This window comes from Pituophis catenifer, unplaced genomic scaffold (genome assembly GCF_029215685.1).
Source record: "Pituophis catenifer annectens isolate HBS135680 unplaced genomic scaffold, rPitCat1.0.hap2 SCAF_2, whole genome shotgun sequence".
Taxonomy (NCBI): domain Eukaryota; kingdom Metazoa; phylum Chordata; class Lepidosauria; order Squamata; family Colubridae; genus Pituophis; species Pituophis catenifer.
Window position 1 is genome coordinate 81,504,990 of NW_027256882.1, and position 20,947 is coordinate 81,525,936.

The 20,947-nt window shown below is 39.2% G+C and overlaps 1 protein-coding gene across 3 annotated transcripts in view; it reads left to right on the forward strand.

The window, feature by feature from the left end:
- The first annotated feature begins 10,514 nt into the window (after positions 1–10,514).
- LOC139312322 (inter-alpha-trypsin inhibitor heavy chain H4-like) overlaps positions 10,515–20,947 on the forward strand; it is a 41,628-nt gene continuing 31,195 nt past the window's right edge. For all 3 annotated transcript variants that reach the window (XM_070937026.1, XM_070937027.1, XM_070937028.1), the window contains exons 1-6: positions 10,515–10,589; positions 13,942–14,102; positions 15,067–15,171; positions 16,075–16,237; positions 16,329–16,439; positions 16,557–16,685. In XM_070937026.1, coding sequence (XP_070793127.1) covers positions 10,515–10,589; positions 13,942–14,102; positions 15,067–15,171; positions 16,075–16,237; positions 16,329–16,439; positions 16,557–16,685 — 744 coding nt within the window. The remainder of the gene's footprint in view (positions 10,590–13,941; positions 14,103–15,066; positions 15,172–16,074; positions 16,238–16,328; positions 16,440–16,556; positions 16,686–20,947) is intronic.

Below are 20,947 nucleotides of genomic sequence, written 5' to 3' on the forward strand. Positions count from 1 at the left end.
GTTACTGTTTTTGACCCACATTTTATATTTCTTGTATGTACAAAACTCCTGGACATTCTTCATCTTTGCCAGTGCAAACCTTGCTAAAAACCATCTTGTTACACACAGTGATGCCTGTTAAAAGGGTCAAGAAAGCGAGTGTAAAGTGGTATTTCTAGAGCTATCAAAGGAAGGTTCAGATAGAGCTTAACAATCTTGCTTCTAAACCAGGGGGTCATCATCACGTGACTTATTGGGACTTTTTCCTCCTTTGCTAAACAGGGGGTGGACATGGCCAGCACGTGATGCAACTGGCCTTGAGTTTGACATTCCTGCTCTAAACAAAAGAATTACTGCCTTGAAATAACTACCTATGGAGGATGAGAGAAAGTTTGGAAATGGAACGAACTCAAAGAAAAAATATGATTAGCTTTTAATTAATTTCCCCCAAGTCAAAGTCATTACCCAATTCAAGGACAATGGTGCACATTTGTATATGTGAAATAAGTATCACTGAGATCAACTTATTATGGTTTGTCACAGTCAGCCAGATGTTCGGACTGGATTTGGCAATTTATTCACTTACTGAGTCCTTCACAAGGACTGGGATTTGCAGATGTTGTTGTATAATAATAATAAAGGTATTGTCACAGGATGTAAGCTGTTCCAAGCCTTTTTGCAATTGATTGATGGTGATTTGTCAATGGTTACGGTATTCAAGTGGTACCCCAGATGTTTTGGCATTACACCCAAGGAATCTACTTGTTTAGATGCTATCTTTCCTTTCTTTTTCCAGAGTCATTCTATTTCTATAAGCAGTTCTTTATATTTTCTGATCACGCCCCCCTCCCCCCCAGTTTTTTCTCTTCTATAGATATTCTCCTATATCCAAGTATTGCAATGTTCATTATCCAGGCTTTTTCCATCTTTCTAATCAACAATTAAGTCACGGGTGTTATTTGGCAGGTGCTTGTTTGTTTGAATGTTAAAGGTCCAGAGCACTTTAGCTTCCTCATTTTCAAATACTTTGTTATTTTGTGGTCCCACCAGTTCTTACTTGCAGACAAATGGAATTTCTTAAAGATATTCCAATCCACTGTTTTTGGTATTTTGTCATGCCATTGTTTGAAATTAGTCTGTGTGAACTTTTTGGAGAAGCTACTACATCGTTCACTGTTTTTACAGCATTGCAGATGGCATTTCCTGCCTGTTGGTGTCTTCTTCTTCTTCTCCTCCTTCTTCTCCTCCTCCTTCTTCTTCTCCTTCTCCTTCTCCTTCTCCTTCTCCTTCTCCTTCTCCTTCTCCTTCTCCTTCTCCTTCTCCTTCTCCTTCTCCTTCTCCTTCCCCTTCCCCTTCTCCTTCTCCTTCTCCTCCTCCTCCTCCTCCTCCTCCTCCTCCTCCATCATCATCATTATCATCATCATCATCATCATCATCATCAACATCTCATCCCTGTGCAAATTGGAACTTTGGAGCACTACTGTACTGCTACTATTTTTTATCTCCTGACTTTCTCAAAAGTAGCCTGATATTGAGTTGCCATTGCCTAGTGCTGCTATTTCTCTAAACACTACGAACACCATGAGGCAACCTTTGCTCTCTTACCTGACCAATTTGAGTGCAGAAAACAGCATTAAATCCATGTCCTGCCTTTTGATCATGTTCTTATTTGTACAGTGAGTTCTCAAAAATTGGTGCCTCTAAGAGGGCAGCTGCAGAGCTGTCAGTTCCCTGTCCCTTTGTTGTACTTTTAAAGAGTTGTGGATTCTTTAAAACAACCCCTTGACAAGGTGCTACAGTAATTGAACTGCTACAGTGCATAAGATGAGAAGTTGGACTGAGGAGGCAGAGAAGACAGAGAAGAAATTTCCCATCACTAAGAGGTTTGCTCTACCTTCAAGCTCTCCAAAGGGTCTTCACAGCAACAGGTACTGTATGATGAAAAACACAGAGCTGTACTTGGAAATAAATCAGCTCAACTCTTGATCACTGATGACATCTAAGAATCACAGTAGTCTGGAGCAAATTTCAATATGGTAAAGAATCACTGCATGAACTTGCTTTTAACATATTTTGGTATATATGATCTCATACACTGGAATTTTCATATAAATATATGAAAACAAGCAATGCCTGAATTAAGACGAAGTTACATTAAGAATAAGAATTTATTTGCTTCTGAGTCTACTTAGTAGCTTCCTCCTTCCTTCCTTCCTTCCTTCCTTCCTTCCTTCCTTCCTTCCTTCCTTCCTTCCTTCCTTCCTTCTCCCCTTTCCCCTCTCTCTTTCTCTCTTTCCGTCCCCCCCTCTTGGTATCTACTATCACATGAGATGGATTCAGATTATAGTTGCCAGGCACATATCTCAGTTTTCATCAACATCACTTGTTCCATATGGACAATGGGTGAAGTATTACTCCATACAGTTTCCTCAGACTTTTTTCTTGTGTCTCCCTGCCCATGACAGGAACTTTCCCAGAATCTTTCCTTAATGGCATGTCCTCATAACATTTCCTTTGTCTCATGCCAGAGCCCACAGCAAATAGATTTTTTTTTTTACCACTTTCAGTTTTAAAACAGTTTTTTCCTTCTTTCTGAAATATATTTTTTGGAGGAAAATTTAGCATGGTTCATTAAAATGAGATCAGCATTTAGACTGATGCAGGCATGATCCCCTCCTCTTGTCCCTGGCTATCACCTTCATTGCCATTTTGATTTGACTTGTATGTACTAGCGCATGAGAAAGATCGAACACGTGGCTTCTGCAGAAAAAGCTGTTTGGGAAAAGTCTGATTGGTGCTTCCTGAAGTGCTTGTCCAGCCTTATACAAATTCTTTACAATACAAGTGCTTAACCCTCTCTTGAAAGAGCATGAGTCTAGTGCTCTCTTGAGATATAGTGGTACTCTTGGGTATATAGCAGGTCTTTTTAAATCAGGAAGTCAGACAGGTTCTTCCACTTTTACGATCTTTCCCCTGCCACCAATAAATAGGCTTTCTGCTGCTTCTGTTATCAAAGAGCTTTGAATAACAGTGCTTTTTAAGTGTTTTGATTTGCAATAATGGCAAATATCTGCCGAAACATATTTAGTGTTTTGATGAGGTTAGTACCATATTGGCTGCTTTACAAATTACTTAACAGGATAACAGAGTTGGAGGGGACCTTGGAGGTCTTCTATCCCACCCCCCTGCTCAAGCATGAAACCCTACACCATTTCAGACAAATGGTTGTCAAATCTCTTCTTCTAGGAGTAAAGAGGAGTAAAGAGTAAAGATTACTTCTAAGACTATAGAGTCCTCACTCTATATTCACCCTCTCTGATCAATTAGTCAGGGATAGGTTTCTAGCATTTTTTCAGAGGAGTGCCAGATCCACATGCAGGAATAAGCTGACACAGTCATGGAACATTTCACGAGAAGAGTCCTCCACTCCTCTGCTCACAATAGAATCCCTTATGCTACCAGGCTCGAAATTTTGGGCTTGGACAACCTGGAACTATGCAGCCTACAGTCTGACCTAAGAATAGTACATAAAATTGTCTGCTCCAACATCCGTCCTGTCAATGACTACTTCAGCTTCAACCTCAATAATACATGGGCAAACAATAGATACAAACTCAAGGTAAACCGCTCCAAACTCGATTGCAGAAAATACAACTTCAGCAACAGGGTGATCAATGCCTGGAATGCTCTACCTGAGTCCCTTGTTATATCCTCAAACCCCCACAGCTTCAACCTTATACTGTCTACTGTGGACCTCACCCCATTCCTAAGAGGTCCGTAAAGGGGGCGTGCATAAGCACACCAGCGTGCCTACTGTCCCTGTCCTACTGTCCCCATTTATTTGTACTCATTTCCTTGGTTCATGTCCATGTTTATACTTATACCTGTTATCTTGTACATGTTTGACAAACTAAATAAATAAAATAAATGAATAAACACCTGTGCCCCTTGGCCTGCTTGTCAGATGGCTATGACTGGGATTCTGGGCACCTTTCCACACTTGGCCATTCCTACCACATGTGGAGAAAAGTGATTGTTGAGATTGGGAGTAGGCAGCTATGGATGGTGCTGACAGGTGATATGCCCTATACCACATAGATATGCCCGATATGTGAATTTTGAATTTTCATCCTATCACTGGCAATCAGGATTAGGCCCTACTAGAATGACAGGCATTGTCTCCTTGTTCCCTTGGGAGGGAACACAAAGCCCTAAGAATTAATCAGTTTCCTTGCTTAACTTGCCTTAGGTCAAAGGAGTACTCCTGGTCAGTGTCATCATCACTGAGAAGAATGGGATTTGGCAACAAGGATAGCATAAGTTATGCTGGTGTATTTTTCTACTGGCTCACAGACTGGAGGAAAATATTTTAATGTGGCCCAGACAACCAGTCCTGGCATTCTGGAACAGAATGATGCATTTGATTTATGTTTTAAAGCACAAATATAACTGCAGATTCCGTAAGTGTCTGCATTCTTTTGTCAACCCAGAAGCCTTTGTTCAAATCTAGAAGGAGAAGTTCAGGGTTTGCTTCCTGGTTCTGAATCATCCTGGAAATTTTAGTGCATTACTTTATATTTAAAACACTTGCTGAATTTAATCACTTGCTAATTTACTGGTAAGAGCCTCATGATGGCGCTGTCAGCTTATGTAGTGACCTGATTTTTAAAAAGGAATGGGATGGTTGTTTCTAAACTGTGCTTTATTTCTTTTTAATTCTTTTTATTTACATTATTTTATCTTAATTCTTTGTAGCTTTGTAAGCAGCAAATTCAGACACTGTCTCCAGGACTAGAACATACTGAGTTCACTCTTCATGCAAAGATTTCATGTGTTTGATTAGAAGAGCCAATGATTATACAGTGGTTTGTTTTAGGGCACTAAACCACTGAAAACATAGTTCAAGCTCCTCTTATAATCTCCCAAACCATAAGCAGCAGAGTAAAGGAGTTATTTTGTTTGTGAGGAATGAAGACTTGAGTCAATCATTTTTTGAGGATAAGAACAGATTTTTTTTTCTTCATGGTAAAGCATGGGATGAAGTCTCTTCATTTAAGGTTATGGTCCATAATCTACTACAGGGGTCTCCAACCTTGGCAACTTTAAGACTTGTGGACTTTAACTCCCAGAATTCCTCAGCCAGTCCAGTCTGATAGATGTTTTTTCAACTTTCCAGACTAGGGCTTAGAAAGAATGATTACCTCAAAGTTGCTTGCTATGCCTGAAAAAGGACCAGAACTGGTTTTCTTCTGCTACAACTCCAATACTTTTAACCACTGTATTTAACTGGAGAGAGCCATCCATTCACACAATCAAACTTGAGTTCTGTAAGCTACGCTGAGGAATATACTTTACTAAGCATGTAACCATACATCAAGAAGATCAAGGAGCAGCATTGCAATATTTACAGAATGTTTTTAATATGACACAAATATGAAAATGAAAACAGAAAACAATAAAGGTGGCCAATTTATTCCTTCTGCTCTGCGTATTTACAAAGCCAAAACCTTGGCCCAAACTCTTCCTATATGGATACAGGGCTTCAAGGAGTGTATTGAAAGAACCCAGGCTGCTTTTTTAAGGAAACTTTTGGGTCTCCCTCCCTGTGTTGGCTTTGCTCCGATGTATCTGGAACTGGGCATTCGATCAGTCGAATGCATGGCGTGGATCAACACCTTTAAATGGTGGTTTCGGGCACTCTTTTTGGCAGCCCCTGGCAGCTACCTCTCCCTGGTGTTACTGACCCCTATACGTCTCGATGGGAGAGGGATCTGACGAAGAAACTCCACCTGTTAGGTTTTTCGGGGGATGCCATCCTCAAATATGAGGATGGCCTCATATTTCTATACTCTAACCATCCCTAAGTATAGAAGAGTCTTCTCCCTTGCTCGTTTTAACGTCTTGCCTTCAGCATTGCTGGACGGTCGATTCAAGAGGCTTCCGAGGGGCGAGAGGCTATGTCCCTGTGGTAGAGAGGAGGTTGAGACTGTGGAGCATGTCCTTTTACACTGCCCCATATACAACGTAGCCAGGACTAATTTGATGTCTCTCTTAGAGACAGATTTCTGTGGACCCAATGATAGTGATTTGGCCTTGTATTGTTTAGGGGATGGCTCCTCATACACTACCTCTCAGGTCTCAAAATTTTTTCTAAGAGCCGTAACTATTAGAGGAGAACGCTGTGGTCCCTCTCAGCCGGGGCTTCCGGTGGCCGGCTGTTCGTGATGTTCTTTTTCCTATGTTTTTCTGTAGCTATGCTTGCATTTTGGTCTGTGACCGTAAATAAATTTATTATTATTATTAATAAAGCTTCTGAACAAAAAAATAACAACTAAAATGACTTTCCAAACCAGTTCTGGCTGTAAACTCTTTTTCTCCCTGAGCTGAACTAGTCTGTTTTTGCTTTTGTTGAAAAAAATGTCCATCTGGGTTCAGTTCCAAATGGGGAGAAAGACACTGGAAACATGGCCGCTGTTTGGAAAGATGGTTTAATGGTGGACAGGACCACATGGTTTCAGGTCCTGAGCAAAAAAAAAAAAAAAAAAAAAAGAGCACATGGGTGAGAGAGAGAGATTTATCCTCTCTGTTGGGCTTTGAATTTGAGCTTGTATTCTGATTGGTTGTCAGACTCTCATGGGGCCATGCAGGGATAACTTTGTAGGTTGACTTTTGAGTCCCAGGCCTGGTTGAATCTTGCTGGGTGATGATGTAATGAAGAGGGTTTTGGGCAATTCCTATTATGGCTGAGGACTAATCCTACCTTTGCTGGATCTTGGGTGAGGGCATTTACTTATGAATAGACCTAGCTATCTCTTTATCTCTTAAGTGCTGACATCTGCTGTGGGCTATTGAGGAGGGTGGGGGCTATTAAGAGTGAGTCTGCTTCCTGCCTAAAAAAACATGTTTCTCCATTTCTCATCCAGGGAAATATAATATTCTGCCTTTTTAATTTTTCTAGAATATTTCATTCTTCTAGGAGAAGGTGCTAACTTCCTACACTTTCACCAACCGGTTTCCATAACCATGGAATCTCCAGACCTTGGAACTCTCCACCAAGACTGGCAGGTCAAGCTACTGGGTATAAACAGGAGCATACCCCACATGCATTAGCACCGATGATGTTATTTAGTTGGCTAATGAAATGTCTGCAAGTAAACAGCGAAGCTCAGAGAGCATCAAGGACTCCACAGTCCAACTCTACACTACAGATATTTTCTTCTATTGACAAAAAATAACTCCTGCCCAATCTTATGCCAGAAGGACATTGCTGGAGTCAACCCAATATGTAAACATTAGAGCTGCTCATTTCCAAAAACGTTTCTCCATAGTCTAGATATTTATTAATCTGAACTTCCCAAGGTACCGGATATCGTTAAGGATATGTTGAATGAACGGATAACCATGTTGGAAGTGACAGAAGTGATTAAGAGACTAAAAATAATAAAATACCAGGTCCCGATAGGCAACCAGCAGAATTCTGTAAACAACTAGAAGGGGTATTAAACCCAGTGATGGTGGAAGTTTATAATGAATTATTACTAGAAGCAAAAATACCAAACTCGTGGACGGAAGCAAATATTACCTTAATACTCATGACTACTAATGACTCAGATTTAACACAGATAAAGAACTAGAGGCCAATATCCTTATCCTGCTCATTTCCAAAAACGTTTCTCCATAGTCTAGATATTTATTAATCCAGCCTCTCTTGTACATTAGTGACTGAAGGGAAACAATAATAAGGATATAATAAATAATACTAGAATATGATATACTGGTATACTAGATTCTGTAACCATTAGGTTCCTGTAATACATATATGCCTTTGTATTTGTATCACATATATTATGCCTTTATATTTGTATCTCCTGTAACAAACATATTCTGTTATTAGGCCTCTGTAATGTATCTGGTATTTGTCAAACGTATGTCCCTGCCATTTGACCTGAACTCATATCAATCTCTTTCTGTGCCATCTAAAAGCATGGTATGTATCTCAGTTGAAACTACCCATCAACAAAGGGATAATTTACACCTCAGTCCTAATTTATGTTTGATCTGGATAAACTCCTGGGTCTTCCAGAGCCAGGGGGCAAAGTGGCCACTTGAGTAAACAAAGAAATGCTCAAGATGACTAATTGGGAAGTTTCTATTCCCCCTTGCAGGGCAACAAGGAATACACAAACCTAAATTAGGAGGCCAGAATTGGGTACTAAGCTGACGTCTCTGAGGGTATAAAAGGACGCCATACCTTCCCCAAGGTGTGGCTATTTCCTCGCATGCATTGTATCTGTATGTTCTGGATATAGTTCCACCCAGTATTTTGTTTTTGGCCATAAATAAAATCTGTTTTTTTGCAAGCCTCGTCTTGAGTCTCTCTCTTTGGCATTCTGGTGACTCAAGTGTATTTTGGGACCTTACATGATTTTCAGAAACTCTGTTATTTACAGAATGGAAAGGCTTTTTTTGCCACTGATAACTCAACCTGAATTTGCTGATTATCTGGTATTTTATTCGTCCTCCCCCCACTATCATTGCCTTGGATTGACCCACTTCCCCAAAATGAGGAAGGCTCTCCTGCTGTTTGTTCATTTGTTCATTCCATATTTTAATGTATATTGGAGAATTCCACTCACTAAGAGTCCTTGTTAGAGGATTCATTCTTCCTGAGCATAGGCAGTATTTTAAAAGAATACCAAGTAATTAAGTAGAGCAGCAGCTGTAGCAAGTCTCATTTAAAAAGAATGAAATTATCGTAATATAATTGTTTTGGATGAAGAGTGTAGACTTAGTTTGCCCAGCTAGGAATGAATATATGGGGCATATAAAAGGATGGAGACAGTGGGGAGTGGGGGGAGAGAAGGAGGGTGGGGAGAGAGAATATATTCTCTAACATTTATACTTTTTTAGACTCAACATGGTAATGTTTATTAATTTTTATTTACATACTGGATGAAATCCCAGTTCTGAGAAAAGAAGACATGATTATTCAATCACTTAGAAGATCTGGCTGCAGATGAAGAACTTAATTCCTTTTCAGGATGTAGAAAGAATAGTGATTTTTCTGACAGTTAGAACAATTAAGCAGTAGAACGGCTTGCCTTCAGAAGTTGTGGGATTCTCCATCACTGGAGGTTTTTAAGAAGAGATTAGACAACCACTTGTCTAAAATGGTATAAGGCCATGATGGCGAACCTATGGCACGCGTGCCGGAAGTGGCACGCAGAGCCATCTCTCTGGGCACATGAGCCGTCACCTGTTGTTCTTCCGGGTTCCAGCGTGCCGGCCAGCCGGTCTTCACATGTGTGGGAACACCAGAAACTGGAAGAGCAGCCGCCAGGTGTGCATACATGTGCCAGTCGGCTGCTCTTCCGGTTTCTGGCACGTGCACGTACACCGGCCACCTGGTCTTCCAGTTTCTGGATCAACTGGATCTTCCAGTTTCCGGTACCCACTGTGCACCAGCCAGCTGGTCTTTGTGCATGCATGCACACTAGAAACTGGAAGACCAGGTGGCCGGCATGCATGCATGTGCTGGAAACCCAAAGAGCAGCTGCCAGACGCGCACCTGGAGGCTGCTCTTCTGGTTTCCGGCATGCGTATGCGTGCATGCTCCCATTTCGGCACTCTGTGCCAAAAAGGTTCGTCAACATTGGTTGAGCAGGGGGTTGGACTAGGTCCCTTCCAACTCTATTATTCTGATATTTATCAGAGTACAGATCATTTCTTGCCAGCATGGTAGCAAATTAACTGCAGTCATGATTTTTTTTAAAAAAGAAGTAATGTTAGATAATAGCAAAATTAAGCATTGGAATCATCGATTGGTTTTTACCAATGAGAAAACATTTCCTGATATCCAGCAACAAGGATAAAAGAATCAGAGTCAAAGATAGAGTTTATAGAAAATATGGGCTTATTGTTATTGATCTGAATTTTGCAGTAGTTACTTCAAAATCCTAGGATTTAACCCAATAACTCAGACAATGTGTAAGTTATAGTGACATCACCTATCCTAAGATTTAACCCAGACAATAGTAACATCACCAGTGTAATCTATATCTACCCAATGCAAATAGTTGACAATCAAAATATCTTGACTTCTAATAAAAATCAGTCAAATTTGATAAATTTTGAATGGAAAAGTGCTACAGTTCCCAATATTTCTCAAAGGTTTTCTCAAACCTTTCTGAAATATTTAAGAAAACATATTTTAAGATAATAAAGGTTCACCCCTGCCTTCAACTTTAAATTTTGGAGTTACAAGATCAATGTCCAGTTGATTGAAGGGTAGCATTAATCTCAGATAATGTACACAAGAACTACCGGTAATCAATAAATGTTAAAACAGGCAGCAATAGTTGAATATTTAGCAAGACTTTGAAGAAGTTGTATTATGTAGGAAGTGGTTAATTGTACCTTACATCTCTGTGTAAATATTAGACTTACTGGTTTCTCAAATTTTACCAAATTGTAGTTGTTCATTAACTTAACTGTCCAATAAATGAATCCTCCTCTATGGTACTGTCATTTCCAAAATGGGAAAACAATTGCTGACTCTCTGGCTGGCTTTGTCTTCACAAATTTTATTAACAGATGCTGCTATCCATCAGGTACTTGCTTTCATTGATGCTTAATTGTTCATTGAAATATGAAAAAAATATGCATGCCTGAATTTTTAATCATTCAATTAATTTTATAGCTTGAAAAGGAGAACAAATACTAACCGAGAAGAACTAGACTTAGACCAAGGGAAGACAAGTTGCACTGTAACTGAACATGTTGTTTAGAAATGGCACCTGTGACTGTATTTGGATATGTGTATTAGTATAAAGATGTAATGGAAGATTAATAAGAGCAGATTAACAGGGGAATTTGTCTGTCAGAGAAGTGGCAGCCCCTTATTTGAGGGGCTCAAAAGAGGTACTTGAATTTGGATTCCCCCACCAAACGGGGGATTGAACTCAGGGACCAAAATAGTTCTAGCTCTTTGATTCTAAGTTCAGTTTATCAGACAGCTGGAGTTAAACTTCCATCTCCTCGGTTTGTGGAATGAGAGTTTTGTGGGTTTGAACTTTATCTGTTGTCAAAATGGATAAGGGTATTTTGCTGGGATCCTAGCAGTTTGGGATCACCCTTAGTTTGGATCCAGTCTCGCAAGCCGGCAGACTTCAGAGCTTGATTTATTACAAGTTCCTCTAAAGTAATGCAAGACTTTAACAAAGCAAATCTGTTTTCTTGACATGTGGCAGCTCTTCAGAGCCTAAGAGCAGCCCAGGCTCCATTGCTGGAAATTTTTGCCTCAGTGTGTTTTTCATTCCCAATGACAGGAGCTCTCCTTTCTCTTGCTTGTAGTATATAATCACTATGTCTTAAATCAGAAGCTGGAAAGGCAAACACTTTTGGATAGATTGAGGAATGGAAAAGATGGAGGTTTAAAAGTGCTCCAAACTGAGTGGTCTTTCAAAAGTATTAACATGAGATAGATTGAAACATGACAGAAACTTTGATAGCTTCCAAAGTTCTACAGAAGACTTTTTCTGTGCATTTTAAACTTTTTATAAGCACTTAGACTTATATACTGCTTCATAGTGCTTTAAAGTCAACTCTAAATTGTTTACAGAGTCAGCATACTGCTCCCAACAATCTGGGTCCTTATTTTACCGACCTCAGAAAGACGAAAGGCTGAGTCAGCTTTGAGCTGTTCAGCATCAAACTCCTGGAGTGAGCAATGAGTTAGGCTGTAGTACTCTATTCTAACCACTGCACCACCACGGCTCTGTACGATCACTTGTTATACTTAGAAAAGACAGTGTTATTGACAATTTCAAAAGACAGTGTTATTGACAATTTCATTTTTGCTCTGCTATCCCACCCTGAAATGAATTTTTGAATAGGACCCTACTCCACCTCTACGTATACTCTATGTATATATTTCAGATTATGGAGAAATGTCTTAAAGCAGGTCAACTAGTAGTATCCACAGGGGAAGGCTCAAAAAAAAGTCAGAACATTTCAACATGATTGAAAGCCCACTTGTGGTATTGATGCATATTCAAAGATCAGAACTTCAATAGCATAGTTGCATCCTTAACTTTTTTTTTTTTAACGACCTTTCTTTGTGGACATCCCTGCTGATATCAGTATTCCAGGATCCTACACAGAAGTTCACACCCATTCAGCATGTACAGGATCTGAGAGACTATAAGCAAAACCATGTCTTTAAGCCAATTACTACTTTTAAAGAAATATCAATTGTTAAATCACTCTTTATTTTTAAAAAAGTTGTTAATACATGGGAAGGAAAAGGGAAATGAATTCATCAATGAATTTTTTTTTAACTTTCTAAAAGAGACCCAGTTCAGACTTTGTACAGGTAGTTCTGTACAGAGGACTTACAACTATTCATTTATGGTCTATAAATTTATAAAGTGACTTATAAACTGTCTTTGAAATTATAACTGTTGCACCATCCCATGGCCACATGATTATAATTTGTGACTTTCCCAGCTACTTTTCAACAACCAAAGTCAAAAGGGAAAGCCAGATTTGCTTAATGACTATGGTAAAAATGGTTGTAAAATTGTATCTGGTTGTGTGATGGGTTCCTTTAAGGACTGCATCACTTAGCAACTGAAATTCCAATCCTAGTTGTGGTTGTAAATTGAGGGCTACCTGTATACTATTACAATATTCTACTCTTTGAGAATCTTATTCCAATGTATTCTATAAACATGAATGGCAAATATCTGACTTTGGTTTACTTAAAAGTTACTAAGCAGAGAGAACTTCAGGCAGTTCATCTGCCAAAGGCAGTCAGCCATGTGCTGGCAACATATAGAAGACATAAATGCTATGATGAGCAAACAACTAAGTCCGTTTCTCCTTGTATCCTGTAACACATTTTTGCTTTAACAGTTTGCCAAACATCAATCTTAATTTCTTACTTTATTCTTTATTGCTTAGGACAAATACAAAATACAAATGTAAATGCCGAGATGCCCATGTCTTAAGGAAGAATAAGATAAAGATGTCTCTTGTGGCTGATTTAGGATATCATGACAGAACGACCCATTTTGCAGGGTGGGTGGGTGGGAAGGTGTTCTTTTAGGAAGATGCAGTTTTTTTTAAAAAAAAAACAGTAACAGAGTTGGAAGGGGCCTTGGGGATCATCTAATCCAACCCCCTGCTCACGCAGAAGACTTATACTAAGGATTTGAACTGCCAAACTGTCAACCTTTCTGATCAATAAGCTCTGCGTCTTAGCCACTGAGCCACCTAGCCAGGCTAGGTGCAGATATTTATGAACTTTTTTTCCATGTGTGCCAGAAAAAGATTCTGTACTTCTGAACATGTCAAAATTGGGAAGTTGGTAAGCTGCGCACAGCAAACCAAATCAAAGTCTTACAAAATGTCACTTCAGCAAAGTGTCATATTTTATATAACACTAGACAACCCATGTCTGATTAAGATATCTTTCCTTCCTCCTTCCCTCCCTTCTTTCTTCCCTCACTGTCTCTCTTCCCTCACTCTCTCCCTCCCTTCCTGTCCTTTTGTCATTATCTGTCTGCTTGCCTGCAGCAATGAAACAGCTATAACTTCCTCAAATTTCATTCCATTAGATGCATTCTATCAGTTAGCCGATTTAAGAAAGCTTGGTTCAAAAACGATTTCCTTATAATTCACCTTCACTCAGGCAAATGTCATAACAAGAGTTTTAGTAGCATATACCATAGGTGTTTTATATAATATATTCAAACACCATAAAAATAATTTAATAATTTAAAAGAATGATCTTGCATTTTTATTACAGCAAATTATCATATCAAAAATTGATTTATTTTTGTTTCTTATAAAAGTGACTCTGTGTGGTGTTTGCTACTAAATTTTTAGGCTTTGTTCAATTGTTAATAACAACTTCCAGCAAAGAAACAAAGATAAAAGCTTTCTCTCTTCTTCCCCTAGAATGCCATTGAAATCTACAGCCTGCACATTGACTGCAAAGTTATGTCACGGTATGCCCACACAGTCATCACCAGCAGAATTGTCAACAGGGCAAATGAATCCAAGGAGGCTCTTTTTGATGTAGAGCTACCCAAGAAAGCCTTCATCACAAACTTCAGCATGTAAGCACTATTTAGGTATTTTAAAAGATGGAGAATTTCAGAATTTGAGTAAGAGTTGGCAGTCAATCTCCCACTGACGACTATAGAAAGAAAGGAGTAAATATATACAGCAATCTTATTCAACCTTGCTGGTTGGAGAATTCTGAGAGTTGAAGTCCACACATATTAAAGTTTCCAAAGTTAAGAAAAACAATGGTCCACAGGATGTATCCTTATTTCTTGTTTACAACGTTTGTAAGCATGTCAAGACTGGCAAAATTCTACTACATAATAAATCTCATGGTAGATACCCTGAGACCCATAAATCTTTTTAACAAATCTTTTTTTCAAAATTGGTCTATGGGAGCAATTTAGTTGGGAAATCCACCAAAGTATGGCTCAACATCTGAAATGACAAGACAGATCTGAATTTTATTTACTTGTTTTTCAAGGTTGATAACACTCTCCCATTACCAAATCTGGAGCAGCATGCAACTCCCCAAATATGTAATTTGGGACTAAAAATACAAATATAGATCAAATTATTGCAAAAACGTATCATTTACCTATGTAAAACTGGGGAATATTTTCAGAACAATTGAAACCATTGAATACAGACCTCACCTGGAAGAAACTTTTCATTCAAAGCAAAATCACACTGATTGATTAAAACGTAACCACAAGAATTATTGAGCATTGGAGTTTGTCTGTACAATCCTACTTCCACAATTGATTGAATTGGATAAGAAACCATATTGGGGGAAATTACATTGATAAAGAAAGACAATGCAAGCCCCCACCCCAGATGAATATTTCCCATCAACACTTCAAGTGGTCCTACTTCTAAATTATGATTAAAATGAAATTGAAATTATATTCAATCCAATCATGTATTTCTTTCACTTCATAAAATATCTTACTATCGGTGTGTTTTCATTTTCTTTTTGTGGATCTTTATGAATTCTTTGAAACATCTATTTTGAAGGATCATAGATGGAGAAACATACCCTGGAATAATCAAGGAGAAAAAGGCTGCTCAAGCTCAGTATGATTCTGCCATTTCACGAGGTGAAAGTGCTGGATTGGTCAAGTAAGTACAAGAAGTTTTCCCAAGTTTTGATTTTAAGTGGATGTCTTTTCTTAACCAGACCCACTCAGTTCATACGATCCACTGTTTCTTGGCACATGCAGATAATTAGATTCCACTGTGATTCCTCAGAGGGTTTAAGCATTAAAGCCTTATATAAGAAAATCCATGTAATAAAATAATAAATCATGCAAGCCATCTTGAATTTTTAAAGATGTCTCAGGAAGCCTATGGATAATCTGAAGCTTATCATGAATGCCAAAAATAGCAATAAAAAAATAAAAAAGGTTCTGTCACAAGCCATACAGGGAGAAAGAGAAGAGAAATAGTGATTAAAATAGGTAAGGAACTGGTGACAGAACATTTAGTTGCTGTGAGTGAATTTAGTCTCTGGATGCTAAAGAAATTGGCAAATGTGATCTCAGAACTACTGACTGTAATCTTTGACAATTGCTGGAGTACAGGGAAAGTACCATAAGATTGAAGAAGAAACAATGTTGTTTTGATCTTTTAAAGAGTGGGAAAAAGTAGATCTAAGAAACTATAGACCATCTGCAGAAATCGTAGCAAAAATTATCGAGCAGCTGGTTTGCAAGCACTTACCATGTTTCCCCAAAAATAAGACCCTGTCTTATATTTTTTTTTTGAAATAAGCGCATGGCCTTATTTTCAGGGAGGTCTTATTATCTTGGGGTGCATGGAGCAAGATGGGGCTCCTCTTGCCATCTTATCTGATTTCCAGCTCTGCATTTAAATATTTTCAGGGAGGGCTTATTTTGGGGGGGAGGGTTATTTTAGTGCATGTGCTCAAAAGCCCGATTGGGCTTATTATCAGGGGATTTCTTATTTTCAGGGAAACAGGGTAGAAGGAACAAAATACCTAAATTATACTTTTTTCATTTATAGATCAGCTGGAAGAAAATTGGAAAAGTTTAGTGTTTCAGTTAATGTTGCAGCCGCTGGTAAAGTTAACTTTGAGTTGAATTATGAGCAATTACTTGATCGAAAGTTAGGGAAATATGAATTGATCATCAAAGTCAAGCCCAAACAACTGGTGAAAGACTTTCAGGTAAAATCTCCATCAACAATTTTATCCATCTGTCATCTTTAGAAGGTAGGACCCAATCACATCTTTTGCTTTTGCTTATGCTTATGCTTAGATTGATACCCACATCTTTGAGCCACAAGGCATATCCTTCTTAGAAACAGAAAGCAGTTTCTTGAACAATGAAATAAAGGATGCTCTCGTAAAGACACAGGAGGAGACCAAGGTATGTGGTTGGATTTGACCCAAAATTCTTAAAGCTCCTTAGAAAATTCTTAATAAGAAATCACTGTTGTATTGTTAGTTTGCCTGATTGATGATTTTATTTTTCTTTAATATTCAGGCTCATATTTCATTTAAACCAACCTTAAGTCAGCAAAGGAAAAACCCTGAGTCTGAACAGACTGTTCTAGACGGAGATTTCCTCATACGTTATGATGTTAAAAGAAATGTTGCCGTAGGTGACATACAGGTAACATGACTTTTTAAATTCACCTGTGATTCCAACAATAGCCATTATTTAGGGTCTGTCCTGAAATCTTGCAGTATCATAATCTTTTGGCAGTAATGGATAGGGTGGGAGGAAAGGAGTCATGCCATGTCCTCAAGGTATTGCCTTTATCTTATTCCCGGCTCTGAGCAAGGGCAGCCAAGTCGTTTTCAGGTTTTAAAGTTTTAAAGTAATGTTTTCTGCTGAGAGAACCTTTGCATAGATAAGATCTAGCTTGCTTCATGTACTTGCTGATGAGATCAGGGATTGAGATCTATCCCACTTCTGTTATTTTAGGTTATTGACCTCTGTGGCCATTTTGATCTGGGCTGCAGGAGATCCTGGAAAAGGGACTTATGCAATGCTCTCCTGAAACACTGTTAGACACACATTTTTTAAAAATAGGACTAGCATTCTTTAGAACTAATAAAGAACTTACCCAGAAGCTTGATTTAAACTGTGAAAGAGAGCTACATTCTTCCAGCTGTGTATTTCTGCTTTCATCACAAACATAGGTTTTCAACTGCTTCTGCCAATAAAGGACAGAGAAGCTTTTATTACTTTCGTGGGAAGTCCTTGTGCCACTTTGCCTATTCCACATCCATTTGCCAACATACCCTTGCAGTGCTAATTGAGGGTGAAGCTCTCTTGTTTTTGACTATGCCACCTACTTCTGACCTTTCTCTCTTCATCTGTTAACTGACAAGTTCATTTTTGAGAAGGATCTAATATTCTTTCATGACTGTGCTAAACTCTTATCCAGAAATCACGCAAATGACAGGTCACAGATACAGACAGTGGTGAGATTCAAGTAATTTAACAATTGGTTTCTTCCAACAACCAGTTTGCCAAACTGCTCAGACAGTTAACAACCAGTTCTCCCGAAATGGTGCAAACTGGCTGAATTGCACCACTGGATACAGAGTACCTTCATGCCTTCATAATGGCTGGATTACCTGTTCTAAGTCCTCTCCTACACATACCATCTCTGTCCCACCACTTCTTCTCAGGTAGCATTCAGTGGGAAAGAAAGGGAAATCTAGGGGAACCCACCAATCCCTTTTCTCATTAAATGATTAGGACAGCTGCACTCACTGTCCTCTTGAAATATGTGGCATGTTTTTTTCTTTCTGCTTTTGGATTGGAAGAAGGTACTTTATATGGCTGTCTGACTGTGTCTTTTGGTGCACTTAGCTTTGAGAAAGGGTCATTTAAAGAGCCCTCATCCTCTGTTTTGGTCAATGATTCCAATTCAATGATTCAGAGTACTGAAATGTGAACCCAAGGGATATAAACAAAAACTAATCTTGTTTGTTCAAAACTTACTGGAAATGTAATAAAAGACTTCAGACTCTTGGGAATATCAATTTATTTCCCAGATTTCTCAAATTCTATCATAAATTCAGAGTAATTTTCTTTGGCTATATTCCCATTTGTATCTATGCCACAAACCGGTCCCAAAAACATTTTTCCAGTATCTATGAGGTATTTAATCTCAACCTTAAACCTTCAACTGGGACTGACTGAAGTTGTACTGGAGTTAGATTTAGTTTTCCTTTTTCTTACTCCACACTGCCCAGAGAAAGCTTCAGACAGAAAATCGATGTTTTTCATCCCCCAATGACAGGAGCTCTCCATTCTCCTGCTTGTAGTATATAATCACTATGTCTTAAATCAGAAGCTGGAAAGGCAAACACTTTTGGATGGATTGAGGAATGGAAAAGATGGAGGTTTAAAAGTGCTCCAAACTGAGTGGTCTTTCAAAAGTATTAACATGAGATAGATTGAAACATGACAGAAACTTTGATAGCTTCCAAAGTTTTACAGAAGACTTTTCAGTCAGCATATTCCCCCCAACAATCTTGGTCCTCATTTTACTGACCTGGAAGGATGGAAGGCTAAGTCAACCTTGAGCAATGTGTTAGCCTGCAGTACTGCACTCTAACCACTGCAACACCATGGCTCTTTATAATCATAGTGTATGAAAATGCAGTGTTATTGATGATTTCAATACAGTGTTATAATACAGTGTTATTGACCATTTTTGCTGTGCTATCCCACTCCAAAACAAATTTCTGAATAGAACCCTTCCCGATCTCTACTTATATCTAAAGGTATATATTTCAGATGATGGGGAAATGTCCTAAAGCAGGTCAACTAGTAGCTATCCACAGGGGAAGGCTCAAAAAACTCATATCTGTTAAGCTTTGCCACCCATTAGCTTGGAGGAGGAAAAACTGGTGATTGACAAAAACATGGTACAAGAGCAGTCATGGTAGGAGTGATCAGGTCAGCAAATTTCAGGCCAGGCAACTGCCAGTGGGCAGCAATGTAACTCCACAGCAGGGAACGTATCCTCTGAGAAACAGCACACACTGTGTTGGTCTGCTCTCTGTGGAAAAAGGGGGCAGGGGACACACACACACACCGAACCACAGTTAGAACAGATACAGTCAAAAGACCTTTACTGCCTATCACTAAACATACAGAAGGTCATTTCCATTCAGTATATATATTTTGTTGAACTGAATTTATGTATCTATAGTTAGGAATACATTTACATTTTGTTAAATCAGAAGTCCTTGGCTAAAAGTTTGGTTTCAGACTTCAGCACTTTTCATGCAGTAAACTAATGTATGTTTCGGAGAGTTAAACAACTTATAGAAATGAATTTCTTCAACCAAAATTTCAGACTCACCCAATTAATGAGATGGGCAGCATGTAAATTAAATAAATAGTAGTACAGTGGTCTAAGGCACCCTGTTATTAAGCTGGTTACTAAGACCAGCTGCCTGCAATTACTGCAGGTTCGAATCTCGCCAAGGCTCAAGGTTGACTCAGCCTTCCATCCTTTCTAAGGTAGGTAAATTGAGGACCCAGTTGTGGGGGCAATAAGTTGACTTTGTATAAATATACAAAAGGATGAAGGCTATTGCTGAGCACATTGTAAGCCGCCCTGAGTCTCCGGAGAAGGGCGGCATATAAATCAAATTAATATATGTGTGTATATATATATATATATATATATATATATATATATATATATATATATATATATATATATGTTTTCTCAGGTTTTCGCGGGTGTTTGTATGTAGGTCTTTGGTTATTCGGGTCTTCTCCCACGTAAAATTGGAAGTGTCTTGGCGACGTTTCGACGAAGTCTCATTCGTCATCTTCAGGCTGGTGTTCTCGGCTTCGTGCTTCCAGGAGCAATGTGAGATCGCAGCTGTCTCTTCCTTTTAACTGCTAGTGGAGGTGTGAGCTGATTGGGTGGGAACTTGGCTGTGTTCTGATTGGGTGGAGGTGTGTTCTGATTGGTTAGGGGCTTGGCTGTGCTCTGATTGGCTGGGGTTGTGTTCTGTTTGGGTGGGGGCTTGGTTGTGCTCAGCTTAGTCTGAGTAGCAGGGGGATTTGAGCTGGTGAGCTGCGTTGTTGTTGTTTGGCTTCGTGTTTGTGGCCGTGCGAGCTCTTCATGGTGGGTGTCAGTCTGCTTCATGTATGGATTGGAGGGGTTTAAAGTGGCTAATGATGCAGCTGCGGTCTGGCTTCTGGTCCTTGGTCGTGGCTCATTATCAGTGTGGGTTTGAGTCTGCTTTCTGCGTGGATGTGTGGTGGTGACATCAGGTGTGGCACTCGTGAGTGTGGGTCTGGTGTCATTCGTCGTGTTAGGGACTCGTTTGTCAATAAGGGCGGGTTTCCAAATGGCTGGTAGGCGGGAGGTATCGTCTCGTTTGTTCATGCTGTGTGGGCGTTTTTCTATCTCAATGGCTTCTCTGATTATTCTGTTGTTAAAGTGTTCAGTTTTGGCGATAGTTCTGGTCTTTTTAAAGTCAATATCATGTCCTGTGGCTTTAAGGTGTTGGACCAGGGAAGAAGTTGGTTCCTCTTTTCTGACTGAGTTCTTGTGTTCTTCTATGCGTGCACTTATTCGTCTGTTGGTTTGTCCGATGTATGTGGTGGGGCAGGCGGTGCATGGGATTTCATATACTCCTTGATTTTCTAACTCAAAGAAGCCTTGACAGTTATCCAAAACAAATATAACCCCCCCAAGCACATCTTAGATCTGACCAACCACTGCCTATCCAACACATACTTCATCTATAATGGACAGAAATACAAACAAACAGAAGGAGCACCCATGGGATCACCCCTCTCACCTGTCATTGCCAACCTCTATATGGAATACTTTGAAACCCAAGCTCTAGAAAAATCCGATCACAAACCCAAACTCTGGCTCAGAT